We start from the raw sequence: 24372 nt of genomic DNA on the forward strand, positions 1-24372 counted from the left end.
TTTTTCCACAAATAACAAGTGCACTAGAAATACAAATTTGGGTGAGAAAGTAGGGAGGAGGGACCCTGAGCACGTCTCGCTCATCCCATAAGGGTACTCCAGATCTGGTACTCCAGATCTGAGGAAAAGAAAAATTGGCTGTTTGCCAGGAAATGGATACTTGAACTCCTGGAGATTTTCATAAACTTCTCATTAGGACCCTCTGTCAGACCTTGGTCCCCAGGCCTTAGGGCCAGGGCACAGTCCCGGGTGGGGCAGTGGGGACTGCATGGAGGGCAGCTGCCCTCTGCTGTGGAAATGACCGCAGCCACCAGGCAGAAGCGCAGGGTGAGAGGAGAGAGTCAGCTTGGCACTTTCCCCCAACCACCCACAATTGAGCTCTTATCATTTACCACTTAAACGTGGACTCGAGCATCAGGAATCGAACCATTTTCTCAGAACTGCCCATGATGGGGCAGAACAGGGATGTGCCCGCTCTCCAGAACAGAGGCCTGGAGGGTCCCCAGAGGCCCAGTCAAGAAACTGCTGTGCTGGGCACTCAAGATGGATCCCCGAGGGGCTTAAAAGGTCACTGGGAGGAGGTGGGACCCTGGACCAGATAAGTCCTGAAATGCAGAGGGTCCAGCCTCTCCAGAACATCAACCAGTTCCATCCCCCATCCCATATTATCGACAGCCCCTTCCAACATGAAAAAGTTACAATGGACATAGCCCCAATACCCCTAAAGAGGGGGAGAAAAAGCAAAGGTGATGGTGGAGTTATACAGAGAAGGCAGGGTTTAACAAATAAGTATGATTGCTGAATCATTGTACTGATATTTCTTTTAGTCTCTAGTATCTTAGAGCAGCTAGAAGTAAAAACCTAAAATTGTGGAATTGTAACCCATACCAAACTCTGAAATATGTTCTACAACTAATTGTTGTGATGTGCCTTGAAATTTATTGCTTTTTTTGTATATGCTATTTTTCACAAAAAAAGAAAAATAGAGAAGGAGGAGTATAACAGAGAAGATAGGATTTAACAATTAAGTACAACTGCTAAATCATTATATTGATATTTCTTTTGGTTTCCACTGTCTTGGAGCAGCTAGAAGAAAAAACAAAAACTTGTGGAACTATAACATATACCAAACTTTAAAATCTGTTTCATAACTATTCTTAAAATGTACTTGGAAATTTATTGCTTTTTTGTATATGTTATATTTCACAATTAAAAAAAGCCACTGAGAGGAAGGCTAGGGAAAACGGAAGTGAAAGGAGCAAGTTAAAGACACTGCAAACACTGCTCCCGTGGTCCCCCCACCCACGGTGGCATTTATCACACTGTGGTCCCCTCCCCCCCCCACCCCCGGGGCTCCATGGAGGTGGCTGCCCTCAGTCCGAGGTGACCTGCCTAGCAGCTCCTCTGGCTGCTCCACATGGGTGCACCCTGGCTCACTGATTGGGGAACTTTGCTGATAAGTGAGCCCTTTCCTTCCCCCCAATAATGGGGACAGAGGGGAGCTAGCGTCTGGCCTCTGTGGACTCCTGGGAGACTTCTTTACTTGCACACAATTCTCACAGCCAGTCTGTTTAGTGAGAACAGAAGGCACAGAAAACTAACTGCTAGGATGTCTTGTGTGCTGGGCAAGTGCTAAGAATAAGTTTAACCCTGTAGGCTGGTAGTGTCACTCTGCAGCTCAGAGGGTAAGCCATAAAAACTGCCATGATCTGGTAGAGCTGGAATTCAAACCTGGGTCTTTAGTGCTCCAAAATGTGTGTTCTCCCCATGTGCCACCCTCCCTGTCACCTGCTTGGGTAAGTCCAAGTCTTGTTCCTTCTCCTCTTACCCCCTATTCAACTTTGCTGTCTCTACTTAGTGCGGCAAAGTGGGCTCCATTATAATGGTGCCTCCACCCCAGGAGTCCTGAGTCAGGGAACCTGGTGCTCTGTTTCTCTGCCAGTCTCCAACTGTGCTCCCTCCACCCTGCTCTCATCTTCTTTGTCTCTCTTTCCTTCATAATAATTGGAACCATCTGGATCTGTAAGTTTAGTGGTGTGCTGTGTAAATTGACTCTCAGAAGGAAAGAAAAAGTCCTGATTTGTAGCCTTTGCCAATTTCCCTGGTATAAATACTCCCACGGTGGTGGATTTCAATGACATCAGAGTGCATGAGGCCTGGGAGGGGCAGCCTCCAGGCTGCTGGCACCAGCAACCCAGCTGGGTCTCTCTGGGCAGCCACGAGAGCCTAGGGACCCAAGGAAAGGTGGGAGGTGCTAGGCACCCTCGTGTATGCAGACCCTGCATTCAAAGCACACTGCTACCTTGATGGCTGAGGGGAGCAATACAAAGATATCATTTTCTTCAGGACTGAGGATTCATGAGGGGAGAGGAGAAAGATATTTTCTTCCATCATAGAGCAGCTCTATCAGGGAGTTAAGGCAGCGTTGAAACACCCTCAGACACCACCACTGGGAAGATGGGGTGGGGTGGGGGTGGGGGCAGGGGAGGGTTTTCATCTTCTCGCATTTGGTCTCCAAGAGATCCCTCAGCCCCACAATTTCGAGCCTGGTTTCCTAAATGCCAACTTTTTGATAAACTGGGCTACGTCCCCTGTTGTACTTCGGGGGATGTGTGGGCGTGCGCTGGCTCCCAAGGGGTAGGGGGTAGCTGGACTGGGCTGCTGTCTGCAAGAAGGATGAGAATGTAGCCTGCTTCCTTTAATCATTCCAAAGGCAGAAGCAGGTTTGTCACCTTTGTGTAAGATGCCAGGCAGCAGGTGAAGAATTTAACAGCTTGTGGGAGTTCTAATTAGAGAGCCAATTATAACTCGATTGACCTGCCTTGCTTTGAAAGGCCTGGAAAAAACTCATGCTGTCCTCAGGAAAAAGGAGATTTTGCTTTTAGCTTGCTCTGGGAGATGCCAGCAGGGATCACTCGTGGTGCTTTGGTGCGAGCCCCATGCATCTGTCTGGGTGCTCGTTGCCCCCAGTACAGAGCCTGAGAGTGGACCTGCAGGGATACTATCCCTCACCACCGGCACACCATCAGCACACTTTGCTCCTTTATTTATAGACAAAGATGCAGCATCACATCCTATGGAGTCCCCTGCAGTGGCGGGTCAGCAGTTTCTGCTTCATTTGGAAGGACATTGGCCGGTATTTCAATTTCAGAGCCAATCAAGACTGGCGTCTCAGCAAGGCCAGATCCTTAGCTTGTTGTGGGGGGTGGGGATCCAAGATTCTTTTCAGAAACAGTCACTACTGTTATGCACTTGGGGCCAGTCACTCTCCTTGGGGGACTGACCTGGTGAGAGAATCAAGTCTAGGACAGAAATGAAGAGGGACGTTTCATGTTTCTCCTAAGACTGAGACACTGCATTTATCATAAGACACCCCTGAATTCTTCTGGTTTATACCTGTGATCACAGCTAGTCTTCCCCTGGGGGTTGGGGGTAGGCATCATTATCCCCTTTCCAGAGGAAAAAACTGAGCTCCAAGAAGTGACGTGACTTGTCCAAGGGCATCCAGCTCCCAGTGTGACGCTGTATCTATAATTCAGATTGCTTCTGCTTGTGACACTTACTCAAAGAGTGATTCTTCTGATGGAGCATTTTCCACTGAACCACAGCAGGATTCAGGGCTGCCCACAGCTCTGAGCAGGGCAGAGTGGGACTGTAGAAAGAAGAGGACAGAGCTGGGCTAAAAATCCTGGCTACAATTATTATAGCTGTGTGGATACGGAAAAACTGAGTAAATGATCAGGACCTAAATTTCTTTGTTACTCAAATTTCTCTCTTGCTCTTTGTGCTGGTTTGAAACTATGTACCCTCAGAAAAGCCAAGTTCTTTTAATCCTAATCCAACCTTGTGGGAGCAGGCCCATGATTGGATGGGGTCAATTGATTAGATTATTTCTAATCTAATCTATACCCTGCCCATTCAAGGTGGGTCTTAACTAGTTTACTGGAGTCCTCAAAAGAGATGACACAGAACAGACACAGCTGTTTTGAGATGCTTGGACACAGACAGAAGCTCAGAAAGCAGGCCACTGGAATCAGGACCTGAAAGCAATGAAACCTGGGAGCAAAGGGCCAGCAGACGTTGCCAAGTGCCTTCTTCTCATGTGACACAGAAGTCCTAGGCACAATCAGCCTTTATTGAATGAAGGTATCCTCTTGTTGATGCCTTTATTTGGACATTTTCATGGCCATAGGATTGCAAATTTGTAACCTAATAAATCTCCCTTATAGAAGCCAATCTATTTCTGGTACATTGCATTCTTGCAGCTTTAGCAAACCGAAACACTTCTTAAATGTAGGTGTTCCCTGGGTTCTGTCCTAGGCTCTCTTTTCTCTTCTGTGATTTACATCCCAGGCAGCCTCATCTCTTTCCATTGTGTTGGCTACCACCTGCTGCTCCAGCCCTGACCATGGCCCTGGCCTCCAAACCCTTCCAGTCACAGGGCACTGGACATCTCTTCCTGGACAGACCACAGCAGCCCATCTCACAGAGCCAACCAGGCTTCCATCTTCCTTCTTCCTGCCCCGGCTCCTCCTAGGTCTCCTCACCTTGGTAAATGCATCTTATCCAGCCAGGCACAACAAGGTGCCTGTGAGTCAGCCTTGAACCTTCCTGCTCCCTCACTAAACCTTAATGAGTCCACCTTCTCAGTTTCTCTTATCTTGGACTGCCAATGTGTTTTTGCTGAGTCTGGGTCCTTAGTGTCTCTTGCTTCCACCTAACCCTCAAACCAAGTTTCCAGAGCAATCTCTCTCTAGAACGCAGACCTGATCACACTGGCTTACTGTGCCTTATTATCATTATGAAAATTTTCAAGCATGCAGTAAAGTAGAAAGGTTAAAATAATGAACATCTATGTATCAATCACATAAATTAATCATCATTAACATTTTTCATTTTTGTTTCATTTATTGGGGGGATAGTATTTTAAGCTAAATTATGGACATTGTGACATTTTACCCCTAAGTACTTCTGTGTGAATCTCTAAAAAATAAGGACATTTTCTTACATAACCACATAACCATTATCACACTTAACAAAATTAACAGCATCCTTACTTTCACCTACTAATCTACTACACCTGGTCCATATTCATATAACTCTCCAATAGCTGGTGTGTTTATTATCTGATTTAAAAAAAAAAAATACATCTCTGGATCCCCGCTTCTGGAAGCTTCTATTCCTCTACTCAGATCACTTCTGTGTACCTTTTCTCCCACCCTCCCACTGAGAACAGACCACTCTGGGCCCTGCACATCTGCCTTTCAGAGTCCCCATGACTTTTCTTATGCTTACTTATATGTATATTTATGTCATTCCTTCTAGACTTTTAGTCCTTGAGGGGAAGGACTAAGACAGACTCATTTTTTCTTCTTTTTTTTTTTTACATGGGTAGGCACTGGGAATTGAACCTGGGTCTCCAGCATGGCAGGCGAGAACTCTGCCTACTGAGCCACTGTGGCCTGCCCCAGATTCATTTTTATATCCTTAGGATCTAGTCCAGTATCTGGTATAAAACTAGGTTCCATGCTTCTTACATGTATCATCTCATTTAATTCTCACACCAAGAACAATAAGAAACCATTCTTCTGAATAAATGACCAGTGACTCAGTGAATGTGATGCTTAAGGGCAAAGCTGGAAAAAAATCTAGAGCCCACAGTAGATGCGCAAATAGTGAGTCCTCTCTTGCTTCAAAAGCCTTTAAGTGACTGACTAATTGATATTCTGAAAGGCTCAAAAAGATCTATACCTGCAAAGGTGTTCTAAGAGACAGATGTTCTGTAAATACCAGGCAGATGAAAGAAGGGTGGAAAGTGGAGGAGGGAAGAGAGGGATTAGGTGTTAGTCAGTGAAACTGGTGGGAGGTTAAAAAGGCGCAGTTACTGCAGGGAAGAGATTTTCTGCCAGGGCACAGTGGCTTGGAGTCCTAAGAGCTCTAGCAGAAGGAGACATTTAGCTAAGGTGCTCTCAAACAGCTTTTGGACCCTTCTGGAACCTGCAGTCTCACACTCTGCCCAGGATGTGGGAGTAAATGATGGGCTCTCAGTCCTTGGCTCTATTCTCTCTTTTCCCAGCAGGCTGCTGAGGCCTCAAGGAGCCCTGGGCAGTGCTGTCACCAAATGGCCCTGCTGGAGTGCCTCTGGGTACACTTGCACCCATTCTTAAGTCACCCATGCCCACTGGTTTCCTGAAGCAGGGAGTCTGCAAAGATAGGGCCCTGGAGCAGGTCCCTGTGGATCTAGGCAGGGGAGACTGACCTGCCTTGGCTCCAAGTCAGGACCTTGGAAGGTGCCAAATGCTAACCTGGAGACTTTCCTGCAACTGACTAGGCTCATAAACCAGTGCTAAAGCTGTCAAGCCAGGCATCCCTGGGTTTGGGGAAGCTATGAGAGCAGGGATGTTACACAGCAAGGAAGGACCCTTGTGGGCAAGGTAAGAGGAGAGAGGAGGGACAAAGATTCCATTCCAGTTGGAAGCAAAAGAGAAGGGAGAGAAGCTCAGCAGATGCTGCTTGATTCATCAAAACACAGCACTGGAGCCCTCCAGTCCCCAAAGAATGTTGAGAATCCACCCCTCTTCTTCAGAAAAGGGGTGGGAATTCTCTGGGGCTAGGGTCTGCCCTGGAGGAGTTCAGATTGCAGATCCCTTTTGCCCCCACCCCAATCTCCAAAATCCAGAAGGTGGGCATGGTTACTACATTTTACAGGGAATGTGGGTGTAAACACTTCAAGTAATGGAATTGGGACTCCTCATGGGCCTGGCATTTCTGCTCTGTGACCTTGGCTAACCCCTTCCTCTTTCTGGGCTCAGCTTTCACATCTGTTAAAGGGTGCTTAGATTTGAGAGTTTCAGTGGGATTCAAGATCCCACAATGCTTTCAGCTCCCTGAAATGGGTCCAGTCTTAAGGCTTCCGTGCCACCTGTCCATTTTAGACCCTCATCTTTGATATTGGTTGAGGAAAAACTGCTCACAGGATGTCTTCCCTAGACTTTTGGACTGAAGAGTTCAAAGCTCGGTCTGAAGGTCCAGATAACATGTGGAGTTGACACAGCCCAAAGATAGGGCCCAAGCACTCAATGAGGAGTCTGGGACTGGCACCAAATGATGAAGAAGCACCTCAGGGGTGAGATGGGTTGGAGCCAGCAAGCCCAGCTGGCTTAGATTGTCTACCTACTTTCTCCTGATGTTGGCTACACCCTCCAGCTGGATTCAGACACAAGAACTGCAGGGGAGGAAAGTGCAGACTCCAGGGAGGCCCAAATTAGGAGGGGGGAATTAAGGACCAGTATCTAAGGACAAAGATCAACCGGACAAGTGAAAACTAACAATATGCTCTCAGCCAGGGAGCAATAATGCGGCAAAGCAGGAAGGCAGTGGAACCTAACTATCAAATTGCATTGAAATAGCAGGGGAGAGCTTCTAAGAATAAAAGGTTTGGATAGAATACGTTAAATTTTAAATAATTTCAGATCATAATTACTAATGGGAGACTAAACTGCACTACCCATAATTAGTCATCTCAGACTCCAAAACAGAACATAGAAATAAACACAGAATTAACTTTTCTTTAAGATGCAGCAAAGGAATGCCTAGTGACAAAACACACAGTATGGTTTACATTTCAGAGTCTATACTGGATCTGTGCTGCTTCTGGGTCTGTGATTTCAGCCTTCAATGAGACCTGGGTGGCCAGATGCCACTTCTTCCTGACCAGCAGTGGTGGGAGGGATCTAAAAATCGAGTAGAAAATGTCTGCAGAGAATCTCAGTGCATCAAAGGATGTGATTTTGGATGATGGGTAACTGGGGAGGGATCAGCAAGCCCTAGGGCCATAAGCCAAACAGGAGTCATATGGCTGTAAATCAGAAGTTCTAGATTCCCAGGGTGACATTCCTTTCACTCCTAGGAGGACATGGATACCCAACAACCAGAAAATGTTATACTCTAAAAATACAGTTTTAAAAGGATGTAAGGGCATAGGTTACATCATAAGAAAACTGCTTCAATTAACTGGTTCTTCCTCTAAAGCATTTCCAACACCTCCTCCTGTTCCAATAACTCAATCTATCAGATATATATTTGACCATGGCTTTGACAGGCCATTCTTTGCTTGGCAACTGCTGCTGATATCACTTCCTTTACCAAGGACAGGGAGGCAGGGACCATGCAAATCACATCAGACTCCTGTTTTCCCCCCAGAGGAGGCCACCCTCTAAGCTAGATGGGAAAACAAAGAAAGTGTCTACGTGCTGTGGAAACTAGGGAAGGCTGCTCCCTATCTAGGTTTGAGGTAGGGGCCAAAAGAATAGGCACCCTTAGTCTGGGACCAGGATCACATAGTCACACACTGAACTGGGCACCCGACCCTCCCTTTGTGGTGGGGGCCACCTCAAGAAGATAAGGGGTTAAGGCTGTGAGGGTCAAGGATGGTTCCTTGGTCCCCATGAAGGGGTGAAAGAGTGGCCTTGTAGGATGACTGGCATGTGACCAACAGAAACGCCTCTAGAGGAGAATTCATCCCCACAGGAACAAGGCGAACAAAGTCACCTCCCCACCCTACCCCCAACAAAATGGAAATGACACTTAATGATATTTGTATGACACATAGGGGTGTGAGGACCAGGTGGCCCAGGCCAGGGTAATCACCTCTCTCCCCATCCTTGGCATACTCAGGGAGGCAGTCCATTTCTTGGCTCATCTGTGACTGTCAGATGATGAGGGGGAGACTTTAATCTAAAATATGTGATGGGCAGGAGAATTCTAGGCCTCAGAAAGGTTCTCTCTGAAGTGGGGTGGGGGTGGGGGGTTGGTGCTTCTGCATCTGCACAGCCCCAATCCTTTGGCATCTGCTCAGTTCAACAACTCTGACTTTGGAACCCAGGCTGCCAAGGAATGCCATCTCAGCTTCTCAGGACCCAGGCTGCCAAGGAATGCCATTGCAGCTTCTCAGGACCCAGGCTGCCAAGGAATGCCATCCGCAGCTTCTCAGGACCCAGACTGCCAAGGAATGCCATCGCAGTTTCTCAGGCATTGGGGCCCGCCATCTAGCTTAGCAGGTGGGCACATCTGGGGAGAAGAGTGGGAAATCATAAGTGGTTGGGCCAGGAAAGGCATAGCCTGATTCTCTAAAAGTTATCAGCTTGGTTTCTGGTTTGGAACTCAGTCTCTCATGAGTGTGGTTAGTGTGAGTTGTTTCTGAGGATGGAGAGAAATCTTCCCTAATTAAAGAGAGAAAACTGAATGGCCAGGCCTTGGTGGCCTGGGAAGCTTGCAGACAACTGCCACCTGGGCATACCTGGTCTCCAGCAGCTGCCAGCCCTCTAGACCTCTCTCAGCTGTAACTGTGTCCACGTGGACAGAAAGCAAGCACCTAGACAGCACTGGGACCTTGCTGGGCATGTGCCCAGCCTAGGAAAACCACTGTAGACTCCAGCAGGGTCACCAGACATTGGCTCCCAAATGGCCTTTAATGTAAGGACAGTGACCACCATGTACCCTGAATTAGGGTACATGGTCTGACAAAGAAGAATATGCACAGGGACAATGGACAGTCTGAACTTGGGAGGGGCTGCTCCAGGGGCTAGGCATAGGCTACAGGTCTGCCTGGGGACCTGATGAGAGCCCCCCAACCATACCCCCTTCTCTGAGATCCAGCTTCTCATGTCTTCTCTGAGATCCAGCTTGAAACACACTGAGAGCCTGCTGCACTGGAAGGTTCCACTAAATAGCCCCAATCAAGCTTCCACGACCTCATGTGAAATCATGTGGCAGTATCCTTCTATCCTGCTTTGAAGTATTTCCCTGTACTTGTGGTTGGAAGGGACTGGGACAAGGCTGAACCAACAAATGCCCCAAGTCCTTTGCACAAAGAAAGTTAACCTGACTTTTTAAAAACAGTATGCTCCTATGATACTTGCTCAGAATCTGTTCAGGGAAATGGCACCAATCTGTAAAGGAGTACCTGCTGAGTTTGCTTATAGCTACTGTCTTCCATTTCTACCTCCTTCCTTTCCCCTCCACTTGCCCTATCCCCTCCCACACCCCACCTCTGGGTCTGTGCAGGCTACTGTGCTGCCTCAGATATGGCACTTTCACTAAAGAAGCTTTTAGTCCAGAGGCAGACAGATCCATGAACAAAGAAGCCCATGTTGGTTTGACAAGTGCTTCAAGAGAGGGAAGTCTAGGTGCTAAGGCCCCTCTGGGAGGTGGGTGGGGTCAAAGACGGCTTCTTAGAGGAAATAGCATCTGAACTGGGCTCCATAACAGGCTGTGTCCTTCCTGCTGCCCGGCCTCTCTCCGATGCCTGGCCAGCTCCTGCCCTTCAGGTCGGGGTCATGCAGAGAGGCCCATCTTTTACAGCAGCACTGGTCTGGCCCAGAGATGAAGTGTACAGTGTAGAGGCCCAGGCCTCCCCAGTGAAACCAGAGGAGGTACTCTCTGCCTCTCCCAGAGGACAAGTCATGCCAGCCAGAGTCTCCCTTCACCCCTTCTTCTTTCTACTCTAACAACATGGGCCCCAGGTTCAATAGTCAGTTGAAAAGCAAAAGGACTATGCTTCTGGCCAATTATGGGCCATGATAGAGATATACATGTATATGTATATATGCATGTATATTCAATAAGACTTTTTATTTTGAAATATTTTCAAACTTATAGTATAGTTCCCTAAAAAACACAAAACCTATATAAAGAACTCCAACATACCTTCCACCCAGATACCCCGATCCCCCAACTTTTAATATTTTTCCACATTTGCCATTACTTTCCTTCCTCCCACCCTTCTTCCCTCCCTCCCTTCCTTCCATTCATCTATTCATCCATCCATCCATCCATCCATCATCTTATTCCTCTATTTTCTAAACATTTGAGAGTAGATTGTATATATGATGCTCCTTAAACACTTAATGCTTCCATGTACTTTACCTACGAATAAGGATAGTCACTTACTATCTTAAGTATCGTTATCAAGTTCAAGAAACTTAACATTGCTATAAAGCTAACAGTTGGGCGGGCCACGGTGGCTCAGCAGGTAAGAATGCTTGCCTGCCATGCCCGAGGACCTGGGTTCGATTCCCGGTGCCTGCCCATGTGAAAAAAAAAAAAGTCTACATTCCAATTTTCTCATATGTCCTTTTGGGCATTTTCTCTTCCATTATTCGATCCAATCTGGGATCATGTATTGACTTGAATTGCTACTGTCTCTTTAATTTATCTTTTTTTTAAACTGTGGAATCAAATATACAACATGAACTCTCCCATCTTAACCACTTGCAAGAATACAATTTAGTGGGATTAATCACAATTATAATGTTGCACTAGCCTCACTACCATCCATCACCAGAACTTAACCATTACCCCAAACAGAAACCCTGTACCCATTATGCATTAACTCCCCATTCTCCCTCCCTCACCCCATAAACTGTAGTCTACTTTGTCTCTATGAATTTGTATATTCCAGCCATTTCACATGGGTGACATTATACAACATCTGTCCCTTTTTGTCTGACTTATTTCACTCAGCATGATGTCTTTGAGATTTATCCACGTAGTAGCATACATCGAACTTTATTCCTTTTTATGGCTGAATAATATTCCATGGTATATTTATACCAAATTTTGTACATCCATTCATCTGCTGATGGACACTGGGTTACTCCTTCCCTATGGTAATTGTGAATAATGCTGCTATGAACATTGGTGTACAAATATCTGTTTGAGTCTCTGCTTTCAGTTTTTTGATATTTACCCAGAAGTGGATTGCCAGGTCATATGGTAATCTATGTTTAACATTTTAAGGATCTGCCATATTGCTTTCTATAGTGGCTGCACCATTTTACATTCCCACCAACAATGTATAAGGGTCCCTATTTCTCTACATCCTCACCAGAACTTGTTATTTTCCATTTTTTAAATAATAGCTAGTCTAGTGGGTATGAGGTAGTCTCTCATTATATTTGATTTACATTTCCCTAAAGGCTAATGATATTGAGCATCTTTTCATCTGCTTATTGGCCAATTGTACATCTTCTTTGGAGAAATGTCTATTGAAATCCTTTGCCCATTTCTAATTGGGTTGTCTTTTTGTTGTTGGAATATATTCTGTATATATACATACTTCATACATTCTGGATATTAAACCCTTATCTGATATGCAGTTTCCAAATATTTTCTCCCCACGATATATTTAATTTTAGTTCCTCCAACTTATGAAATATTATCCTAGTTCAGAAGGGAAGCTACACTTATGGTGAACTTATAAAGACTTGGAAAGGAGATGCTATACTCCTTGTCAAAAAGATACAAAAAAGAGCTTCCATCCTAGGTGACCCAAATCATACAGAATGATGGTAATGGTTGAACTGATTTTAAGGAGTGCTGTGCACTCTGTACTAATTCTCTTCACTTGCACAATAACACCATGGGGTGGCGGGGGGCACTATCATTATTCCTATTTTATAGCTGAGAAAACAGAAGTTCAAAAAGATTAAGGAACTTATCTTAGGTCATAAGTTAGGAAGCAATAATGCTGGGACTCAAACCCAGGGAGGGTGGCTCCAGTGCCATGCTTTTGTCCTCTGCAAATGTTTAGAAGTAAGGATCGCAGCCTCTGACTGAAATTTCTTACTGAAACTCAGGCAAGCTTGTGGCATTCAGCTCTGACAGGAGACTCTGTTAGCTGGGCCCCAGCCTTTACTGAGACAGTTCTTCTAGTACTGCTGCCTCTCTATGCCACAAAGAAGTGCCCTTCTCTCATGGGGTAGAGCCCTCTAATTCTCATCCCGTGGTCCTGAGTGTGCTTTCTGGAATTCCATGGAGGAATTCTAGTTCTTCCAGGTTACACAGATAACTAAAATGTCACTGTAGACCGCCATTAGTTCTGTAAAGTGAGTCCCTGGAAAACAGAGCTCCACATGAGGGTTTAACTGAACATGGATCCAAACAGCCATTTCAGTGGAAGTCATAATTGAAGATACAGTTATCCAGAAAGGATCTGTGGAAAGTTCTTCTGAGTGATGGTTTGAACCCCTGTGAATAGCACATAAAGCCAACAAGGTTTTTGTGAAATTGGTATGAGTGGAGCCATTGCCAGCCTGGACTGAAAGGGACAGAGATGGGATGAAGAGCAGAACCATGGAAGCCACAGGCCGGACTGAAGCAATCTCCTAAGGCTAAGAGAGTTGGCCCACCCATGTGTGTCGAAAGGGCAGTTCATCCTTGTGTTTAGAGGGAGTAGCCTATTATGCCCAGTTGGAGGGAACTTTATACTTAGCACTATTACTGAAATGATTTAAGACTTTGGGGATGTTGTGATGGAATGAATATATTTTGCATGTGGGAAGAACATGTTTTTGGGGGTCCAGATGGCAGACTGTGGTGGCTTGGAGATAAGTACCCAGAAAAACATGTTCTTAAATTTAATCCATTCCTATGAATGGATTTAATCCAACTGAATCAGGATGGCCCTTATAGAGAAGGCCGAGAGAGAGAAGCCACAGGAGCAGCCAGAAGCTGGAAGTAATGGAATGTGGAAGAGAAAAACAGATGCCAGCCTATGTGCATTGCCATGTGATAGAAAAACCAAGGATCCAGGATTGCCAACAGCCATACCCAGAACACAAGTCTTTTGGGAGAAAACATCCCCTTGATGACACCTTGATTTTGGACTTTACCTAGCCTCAAAACCATAAGCCAATAAATTTCTGTTGTTTAAATCAGGCCACTGCATGGCATCTGATTTAGCAGCTAAGAAAGTAAAACAGTCATTAACTTCTAAATCCCTCACCATCCCTGGCCACCCTCCACCAAATATGAACACTTTGTCTTTAATAATGATAACAATGGTATTTACTGAGGTCTTACTACATGTAAGGAAAACATTATGAACTTAATTTTCCATAGGAGGGCACTGATGTTTAAGTAGGACATGCATCATGAAGTGCTGTCCTCTGTGTGAGCTGGGAGCATGCCATCCTCCCTGCTCAGCCTCAAGTATGCCTATGGAGCACAGTGGCCCACCTGGGATGGGATGTGGGGTCAAAGCCCAGATCAAAGGTTTTCACAGATCAAATTGTAGATCAAAGGTTTTCTGCAATGGCACGCTGCCTTTCAGAGGGTCCCTTTTATTTTTCTTACAGTGCTTTGGCCAAGTGATCCTGGTGTTTCCAATTTCACATTTATGGCCTGGAAGAAGCCTTTACTAGGTGCTGCAGAGTATTTTCCACCTGCCAGGCAAGGTGGGCTGCTGAGCTGGGGGCAGATAGTTGGCTACAGCCTCAAATTCAGAGAGGCAGAAAGCTTCTCTCCCCTTCATCCACCCACTCATTTACATGCGCTCAAACAAGATCGGAGGGATGAGCTTGTGATGAGGTCTGAGAAAACACAAGGAGGAGATTTCTGCAAAGATTCTAAAGGCCCTCAAAATCTGTAGAAGAACTAAAAGAACAAAATAAAATCAGATAAGATAAGAACAGGGGTAGGAGTTGGTTTGGGGCTCTGAGACCACATATTCAAGCCAATTGTTCAACTTTGGACAAGCAACTTCAGTAGACACGTGGGCTTGGCTTCCCATCTGCAAAATGGGTGATGGCAGAGTCCTGCTGGCAGGGTTTGCTATGGGAAGTGAATGAGTAATGGGTGAGCCAGTGGAGGGATCCTGAGAATGGCCCAGGAGGGGGGTGAGTGCTCAGGAGATGTGAGCCCTCAGGGCTGGGGGGTTGCTGCTGTCATGCACAGAGGTGAACCCCTGTGTAGGTGCAAAACCAAGCATCGGGCTGAAACCCTGTGATGGCTACATCTGTATGTTCTATGTACTGGCAAGAAAAGAGATGCACTTTCAATAGTGAGAGAGAAAGAAGGCGTAGAAGAAAGGATCGCCTTCAGTGAAAGTCCACTTGGGCTGCTCTGCCAAGCATCACAGGAAGGAGAAGATTTTGCTCAAAAGACAACGAGGTCATGGGTTGTTTTTTCTTTTCTTGCTTCTTTCTCACTGTCTTTTGAGTTCAGTCTACCCGATCACTTCCAGGTTCCACCTCCTTAGTCTCTGCCCCTGGTCTTGGTGCCCCATGGCTAGATTTCTGCTTTTCTACCATCCAAGCTAAGCTGCGGGCCCATTTCAGTGATGTGGCCACCCTAGGACACCAGAGGAGCATGTGGGAAGGTTGATGTCACCTCTACCTGCTCCATTTACCCTTCAGGGCAGGGCCAGCCTCTGCCAGTCTTTGGCTGCATTTCCAGGCTGGGAAAAAAACCACTCCAGAGAGCCAGTCTCAGGTTCTAGACAAGTCCTCTTTCTAGGCAAGTCAGTTTTTAATTAGCAATAATGACTGTAGCTGAATATACAAAAAGATAAGACACTCTTTTATAACCAAACTAACATGTAATCTTAGTTCCTTCTTGTCTGGTTTGATTCTTTAAACTTACAATGTAACCCGGGATAGGTCATAAAAAACAGTTTTCCCTGTGAGTAAAAAAAAATCCATTTCACTGCATACAGCAAAGAAACCCCACATCAGATATGGCACATAGGTTTTAACTTTCTTGGTAGAGAGAAAAGTAGTATTTATGCCAAGCACTAATAATTCTTTAGAAGCTCTCAAGCTATCAAAGGAGCTAAAACACAGTATGTACCACTAAAGAAAGGGAAACAAGATGGAAAAAGAACAAAGAGCTAAACACCCTATAGAAATGCGCTGCTTTTTCCTCTTTAGTGTTATTTGGAGCCCCAACGCTATGAGTAAATATATTAGTGAAATTAAGGCCTGGGCACTTTTCAAAGAGTATCATCAATAAATAATTGCTACACAGGGAGGATATCTAAATATTTCCTAAGATTTTCTTCCTGGAAAAAAAATGTCGTCTTTAATTTTAAAAGCATTTTTAAAATTCTGAAAGAAAACAAAATACAATTAAAAGATGAAGGAACCTTCTCACTTGACCACCAAAAAGGCCTGTTTCCTGCCAATCATTCTTTCTATGTACAGAAAGAAAATTGGATGAAAGGGATCCATATCTAAAAATCAGCATCTGAAAGGGGGAAGGGTATTCTCAATCCTATTTTATTGCTTAATTGTGGCTGGGCATCCAGAGTAACAGAAGGGATCAAAGACCCTCTCTTCAAGACGTGTTTCTCCAAGGGGAAAACTGGAGATGCACTGAGGGGTAAGCCTGCCCTGCCCGTAGCCCTGAGCCCCTCCCTAGGCTGGTGGACAAAGCCCACAGACACAGGCTGCCAGTCCCAGAGCCACCCTGAAAAGCTCATCATCTTCACACTGCATCTCTCCTCCCACAGGACCACAAAGTAGAAAACACTCCACTAACTAGTGAAATATCAAACACAAGCAATGTTGCTCAAATCTCATTAAACAGATTGATACTTTAAAAGATGCAAGAGAGAGAGAGAGAGAGAGAGAGAGAGAGAGAGAGAGAGAGAGAGAGAGAGAGAAAACCTCCAAAGCTTCATGTTTAGCAATGTAAACTGCCTCAGGCAAGGTGGAGCTCACCTCTTTCCCTCAATTCCAGCCCTCTCGGCCATCCTTCTAACTCATCATGCATGACTGGATGAAGTATTTTCCCACAGAAAATAGCTTCATGCAAGCTTGAAGACAGTTTTAAAGAAATCCCTGGCACCGGGCCCCTCTTTGAACATCAGACAAGCCCTTCTTCTCAGGGACAGCCTTGCAGTCGGCCTTATTTCCATGAATACTTCTGCATCACCTTTACAACTGTTAAAACAACTAAAAATGTAGAAACAATCCATAAGATACCCCATGGCATTGCACGTTTTGATGTCTTCCTTGGATCATGCCTTCAGGTATTACAAAATAAAATGCATTTTCAAACAGCCTGGCTGATCTCTCTGCCAATCTTCTGCTACCAAGTATTCTGTTGGACTAAAACTGCAATGTAACTTCTAAAGTTTCTACACATTGATGCCACTCCATACTCTGATGTTTCAGAAAACCTAAGATCTTGGAGAAAGCCCTCCAAGACAGCCTGAGCACGAAAGATTTAACACAAAGCCATCTTGATTGAACCAAGGGTTTTTCATGCCTTCCAATCCACCCAAGACAAACCAGCCCTCTGGGCCCACCATGCCGAAACCAGAAAGCTTATTCTATTATTAGATTGATCCCTTATGATAACCCAAAAAATGTTTTCCCACTGAGCAGTAAACTCCTTTCAATCACATGCTGTATCCCATCAACACTATACTGTCCCTAAGGCCCTGACTCCATTCATTCTGAGGGCTTCTCCAGATGGGGCAGTAGACAGATCAACCTGGAGCAACCCATCACTTCCAACCAGGTCTCTTCCTGATATCCCCTTTCTGAGGAACACTCTACCAATGGCCTTTTGTCACTACTTCCTCTGGGGGAGGGGGCATTACCACCTCCTGGACCTACTAACTAACATCCTTTGAAAGGCTGATGGGTTTTCCGTCACTTTCCAAGCCCCCAACTTTGTCTTGGGAACTTCAACATTAACAGGGAAGGCCCCTTGGTGCTTTTAATCTAAATTCTCTCCTCTCTCAGCATCAGCTCTGAGATCTAATTCTCTGTGGGAACAGTTTCCTTTCCCCTTGGCTTCACTTTGACAGCTTAGTTCTTCTCCTTCCCTGCTGGGGAGTAGGAGTGGGAGTGGGAGTGGGGGCTCTTGCCACCAGTGCCTTCACTGTCCAATTCCCATTGTTCTCAAGGCACAGTCCCCTACAAAGCTGTGGGACTGCCTCTGGCACTGTGGTTTCCCTCTCCCTAAGACCTGATTGACCCACCATCTGCTTCTGATTCACCTTACCTCAGCCTGTCAAGTGGATTTGAGTAAGGTCTAAGCATCCTGCCTCAATCCTCTGCTACACATTTCTCAGTGATCTTTCTTTCATTCTAGTCTTATCAACTCCCTTCTGCAAACCTTGGCTCTCCTCCACATTTATCTCTCTTCTGGAAGCTCTTACTCTTTTCTTTCTTACCCTCCAATCTCAACACTGTCCTCAAAAGCCCAGAATGATGTTACTGGAGGGCATCAGATGTCCTTGTTTGCAGAACCTGTCCCTGTGCTGGTAATTTTGGCCTTGGCTCCACTGAGCCTCTTATCCATCCTGGCTGTTCCTCTGCCCCCAGTCCACTGTGAATGCCATTTCCCTCCTCTCCTCACTACTCTGGGACACAGAAAACAGTTGCTCTAGGTTTCATTAATTCATTTCGCGTACTGTGAGCTGAAGTTTTTTTTAATGTAGTATGCAAATGTATGTAAATTTATACACTTCTGCAAATAATATGAAAGCATGCCTTTGGATTTTCTGGAAAAAATCTTATCACTCTATGGATTCCTTTCCTTGTCAATAACATTACTTTGTTATTCTTCCTTATCCCTTCAGCCCATTGCTCTCTTAATAACATCTGCCTACACTCAGCTCTCTTTGCCTCCCTTGTATTATGCGAAGTCGTTCATACTAAACACTTTATTTCTTTTCTCCTTGCTTCATGTATGTGAATTTAAACACATCTGAAGACTGACAGCCAGTTTTCCCTGGAATATATCTATCTCTTGTCAAATCTGACCTATTTACTTTAATAAACATTGTGTGCCTTTCAGTCATTATTGCTTTTTAAAAATATTAACATGTTCACATTTCTGCTTTTAATCTGAGTCAGATAATCTTGCACATGCTGCTACTTCCAACCCTTGGAAGTTAACAAATAACTGTTCATCAGAGTTGAACAAGTGTGACCTCCCAGCAGCTCTCTGCAGGCACTGTCAGCCACTTGGTCTTTACCTGGCACTTATAATGTGGGTTTCTTTCTTTCAAAACAACCCCCTTCTTGCTGTCCCTCCAGGTCCTCTCCCCATTCTTCTTTTCTACAATCCACAATCTACCTTGGAATCTACTTATTCCTTTGGAAGCTCCTTGGTTGGGTCTTTGATGGTCTTTGGTGGCTGCATTTTTCAAACTCCTTCTAATCTTGACCTTCTGAACCTCACTCTGTTCCTGGCCTGGCGTGGGCAGAGCTCCCTGGCCCACCTCCTCACTCACATGCTCCTCTCCCTAGATGCCAGGTGGCTGTCATCACTCATCTCTGATTCTGCCTTCCCTTGGCCATGAGTCTGGAGCCCCTGTCTCTGCCCTGGGACTTAAGCTGGAAAAAAGTCTGATCTCTGTTGGCCCCTTCCATTTGATTTAGGGGCTTCAAACCAGTTTCTGAGGGTAGAGACAGAACCTTCTGTGAATCAATAAGAGATTTCAGTCCTTGTGTTTTAGCTTGTATCTGTGGCTTATTGGTGCTAATAGTATCCACATTTATAGCCGAGGAAAGTGAGGCAAAAGAGGTTGAGTAACTTTCCCAAGGTCCCCAAGCCAGTGGGTGACAGAATGGGATTCTAATGTGGGCCAATCTGGCTCTAAAATCTCATCAGCCTCTTTGGAGTGCAAAGGCCATCTTCTTCCCTTCCTCCATCCAGGGCCACAGAAGCACAGCTTTCTGGTGTAGGCTGGGGTAGGGAGGAGAAAAGTGACCGGCAATGACATCCTAGGATTGAAGAGTTTGGGCATTCCAGGGGCTGCTTCTGCCACAGTATCAGTGGCAGGTGGCCAGCTGGGAGCACACAAGCTAGGGTGCGTCATTTAAAAGATTGCCAAGATACCCTTTGGGCATCACACTGATCATGGTCATTGGGCAAAGTTTCTGACTGGAAGAACCTAAACTCTTCAAAAACCTGTAGATTTGCTGGCCTCAACTTGCCTCCAACCTTGATGCACTAAGGGAAGTCCTAAGAGTTGATTATTATTTTTGACTAGCCAGGCCGCTGAGGCAGCTTATATCTCAGGTTCAGTCTTGCCATGGATCCAGCAGGCAAGACCCCCACCAACCCTGGTCTCTTGCTCACCCAGATCTCCAGCCCTGGGTCCACTGCCTGCTCCTTTCAGAAAGGAAAGCATCTGGCATTTGTCAGACAGCTCGGGTGTCTTGAAAAGCAGCAAAGGTGAAATATAAAACTTTCCCAGTGTGAGTTTCCTATTCGATCTTTTGTCTCATGTGTTCCCCTCAGGGATGAACAAGAAATACCTCTCTGAATAATTCATAGATCCCTAGGTAGAAACATACTGCCTCTTTTTAATAAAAAGGCTGAGTACATGCATTGATTATACCTCGTCAGCAATGCTCTAGTGAAAGCACAGAGATCTAAAAAGCTCTTCACAAATTCCTCTTGTAACAGTGGAACAAAAATGAAAAGCCACGTAATATTATTCATCAAACAGACTAATGTTTGGATAATACGTAAAGTTATTTATTAAGCTATAATGAGCGATAAAACACTTACCAAAGGAAGTTGAAAAAAGTAGCTGCAATTATTAAAGGTCTGATTTATTTTTAAAACGGAAAATGATTGTCATTAGTTTTCCATTCAATGCCCACCTACTAGATGCTAGGAACAATGCTAGGCTGGTTGGGTAAATTGTTTCATTTAGTCCTGATACCATCCTTGCAGGGTGAAGAATAATCCAATTTGCAGAAATCCTGAGACCCCTCAAGGTTAAGTGACTAGCCCAAGGTTTCTCAGGAATAAGGATGAGGGCTAAATTTGAGTACAGTCACGACTTGTAAATAAACACTTTCCCTACAGTGTCCCTGTAACTAATTCCGCATACCTCAGCATTCTTCTGCTGAAAACTGTAGTTACTACTCAACTCCTTCTTTGGTTTGCCACATTACTATGAGAAATGGTGTTGAGATCCTTTGGAGAACATTTTACTTATTAGTTACAAAACCACATTCTCTTAGCACTGGAATTGAAACCCACAGAGTACCCAGTTGAATGTCTTCATTTTAGAGAAAGGAAACCAAGGTGCAGAGAACCTAGGGGTCTTTACCAAGGTAAAGAGTGAGCGAGTGACACTGCTGGGATAGAAATTTGTTCGTGAACACCTCTTTCTTCCACATTGCACACCACTTTCTGATTAACAGCACTGAGGTCCCAAGGGCTGCCAACATCAAGAGCGCCTAAGGTTTATTACAAACCTTTTCTTTCCTTTGGTTTACTAAATCAAAGATGTCCCATTGCTAAGAAGGAAAGAAAAATTCAGAACCTAAGCTTGGGATGCAGGACCTTGTTGACTTTTAGACTCTCACAGAAAGGTAACAGCAGACTGATGGCTAGTGTGGTGGCTTAGTGTGGCAGCTGCACTAGGATATGCTCCTAAAGGACAAGAATCCTCAAATGACGACCAGCTTCCCTGCGTAACTGAAGCCAACAGAGTCGGGGCCAATTCAGGATCTCCCATAGGATGTCCATGGCAAGGGAGGGAGGTGGAGCAGCAGGGCAACCCTAGGGTTCTGGCCTGAGCATCCGGGAGAAGGGATGAGCGTTTCACAAAGGACATGTGCTTTTCTGGAGAACCACCATACCCCCTAAGCAGTGTAGAAACTGGGGTGACTCACCTGTGTACCTGGCCAAGTGCTGCTTGGCTCCTACCACTTCTCTGTGCAATAGGGTCCTGCCTCTCCATCCTCTGGATGGGTGCCTCTTACTATCTTGTGAGACAAGCTAGAGTCTCAGGTTCCCACAAGGTGAGAAAGCCCCAGTTTGTAAGGTGTCCTGACTTTAGACTGAAGTCTCCCCAGAGTGTGGATAGCCCCCATGGTGGCTGCTTTCAGCAGAGCAGAGACCAGGATGAAAATGACAGTGTACAGGGTCACAAGCCTGTCTTTATCAGACCCAGAGTCACAGGCAGCTTGGACTGCTGACCAGGAAACCACCAACTCAAATTCTTCTATGGCACTTAAAAGGACTGCCACGTAGTGTTGCTAAGGCTGTGTACTGTCAACTCCTTGGGACACCATTTGTAGGAAAGGAACCTATTCAGTTTGTGCAATGTGACTTCCTGGCAAGCTTAATGCATCTGGCCCTTGGACCCAGAAGAGAATTTAATGTCGTAAAACCAAGGGGAGCCCCAATCCAAGGAGAGTCCCAATTCAAGAGTGGGGCTCCTGGCTGGCTCTCAGACTCACCAGTCGCTGCATGCTCTTCACATGGGTGGGGCTGATGGATAAGGCTTCTTCATACCACCGCCGGGCCTCATCAATGTTTCCTCGGAGCTCGGCTACCTGGCCGCGCATGTACAGGACGTTGTGAGACATTGGAAAGAGGTTGGCAGCTTCTTGGGTACATGCTGTGGCTTCTGCAGGCTTCCCAATGCCAATGTAGACTTCAGCTGTGGGGAGAAGAGCAGAAACCAGATGCTTTCCTTGTCTGCTGCCCTTCAGAGGCCCTGTGAGCAGCTGTTACCCTGGTTGGGGACATTTACATTCCACCCAGAGGAGTTGGGCTGGCCCATCTGGAAAAGGCAGGGGCCAGAGCCAGCCAGCCCCCATCCCAAGTGCAAACAGCTGCAGGCAGACAGTACTCCGTGCCCACTGTGACACTGGAACTCAGGTCACTCGAACTATGGGACCTGCTTGGGCCTTGCCTCTGGGCTCTGAGAGGATACCCACCTCAGGGCTCAACGCAGACCCCTCAGGATTTGGGAGACAGGCTGGCCCAGCCCTGTCCTCTGCTCTGACAACTACAGAAGGGACCAGAGGGAGCACAGGGACAAGCCTTAAGTGCATAGCCCCTCACAGGGCAAAAAGCCTAAGGGCAGCAGGCTGCTGGCTCACATGCTTGGAAGAAAATGGCTGCCCCATCAGACCCTGCTCTCCTACAGCCCCTAGAGACTAAGTGCAATGTCAGCACAAGCTGTCACTTTCAAACAAGCAGTAAAATGACTTTTCTTCTCATCTCAGACCTCAACTCTCTCACCGTGGCATAACGATTCCAAAATGTTCTCTAGCCCTGGCCCTCTCCCTTCTGCCAAGAGTCCAGCACTCATTTCTAGGCACACAAGGTCTCTCCGGTAGGCTGCATGCAACTGTCCAGGATGGAGTGCCTCATCAGCCCGGACCTCTTCTCCCAGGGACCTTGTTCTGATCACGGCACCGCCACCTTCCCGGTCAATGGGGCCTGCGTCTCCCATCTTCCCTCTACTGCGACCTCGGCCACACTTGCTGAGTGATGGCCTCAGTCTCACTCATACTGCTGCCCTCTCAGGGTCCCCAGGCCCCTCCCCCACCAGGTCAGCCCTGCAGCTCTTGCCTTGACTATTGGCCTCTACCCCTTGCAGTAAAAGATGTTTGTGTACCTATCTCCAAATTCTGTACATGTACCTATGAATTATCCGGGAACTACTCTGTACTAACATATTATGTAGAATATGATACACACAAAAACAGAAATGTCAAAAGAATGCCACAGAAATAAAACTTGTATCATTTTCCCTGCGTGCCTCAATGAGCTGAATCCCGCAACCCACTTTAGAAAGTCCTGAGACTAGGCAAAGCCTCCTACCTGGTTACTGACCTCCTGCCTTGCCCCAGCCAGTTTGTCTGACATGGACTGAAGGGACAGGGTGGGTCCATGCCGTGGATCTTACTAACTTGTGTCCCTACGGCTTTATAAGGCAGCTCTGGTTGGGCCATTTCACCCACTTAAAAAACACAGCTTGCTTTGCTGATCCCTCTGCCCCACATGCAGCCACTCCAGGGTCCACCCCCTCACCTCCTTCAGGTCTTTCCACGAAAAGCCTCCCAGCAAGGCCTTCCCTGGCCATCCTATTAAAAGCTGCTGCTTCCCCCAACCCACTTGGCCCTACCCATTTCCTTCTTCTGCTTTAGTTTTCTCCCTAATACTACCAAAATTAAGGTTTATTTTACCTCTTTATCTGACAATTATTGTTTGCCTCCCCCAATGGAATGTCCAGTATAAGCTGCATGAGGGCAGGGAACATGTCTAGGCTGCTCACTGTTGTGCCCCTTATGACTTGAGTAGTGCCTGGCACACAGTGAGAGCTCAGCAAATAGCTGTTGAATGAATGAATGAATGAATGACTAATTACAATAACAGTAACCAGCTAAGGCTCATTAAACATGAGCTTTGTGCCAGGAACTGCTCCCATTTCTGATTTATTTGCACAGTGATCCAATGGGTAGGTGCTTTTATTATCCCCACTTTGTACCGAGGAGGAAACTGAGGCATGAAGAGGCAAAGCAACTTGCTCAAGGTCCCAGAGCAGGTCAGAGGTAGGGCCAGGATCTGAGTGCAGGCAGTCTGGCTTGGAGTCTGTGCTCTTGTCCTGTGGAGATGCTGGTTTCTCCTCTGCCCCCAAATCCCATCCAGGTCTCTGTGCCTGGCATTTGGAGCCCTCTGGATTGGCTCCTCTGACCTTACTAGCTGTTCCAGCGTATCACCCTGAACTGGCCATAGGAAGGCATTTGCCCTTTTCTTTACACATAGTGGGCATCCTCTTCTTATGCTTTGGTTTATCCTGTTGCCTCTGCC

General features: G+C 46.1%; 1 protein-coding gene across 4 annotated transcripts in view; it reads right to left on the reverse strand.

Moving 5' to 3' along the window:
• The window catches only part of TTC7B (tetratricopeptide repeat domain 7B), a 315415-nt gene that overhangs the window by 15800 nt on the left and 275243 nt on the right, over positions 1–24372 (reverse strand). For all 4 annotated transcript variants that reach the window (XM_077123321.1, XM_077123320.1, XM_077123319.1 and 1 more), the window contains one exon: positions 22008–22210. In XM_077123321.1, coding sequence (XP_076979436.1) covers positions 22008–22210 — 203 coding nt within the window. The remainder of the gene's footprint in view (positions 1–22007; positions 22211–24372) is intronic.

Source organism: Tamandua tetradactyla, chromosome 12 (assembly GCF_023851605.1).
Source record: "Tamandua tetradactyla isolate mTamTet1 chromosome 12, mTamTet1.pri, whole genome shotgun sequence".
NCBI classification, from domain to species: domain Eukaryota; kingdom Metazoa; phylum Chordata; class Mammalia; order Pilosa; family Myrmecophagidae; genus Tamandua; species Tamandua tetradactyla.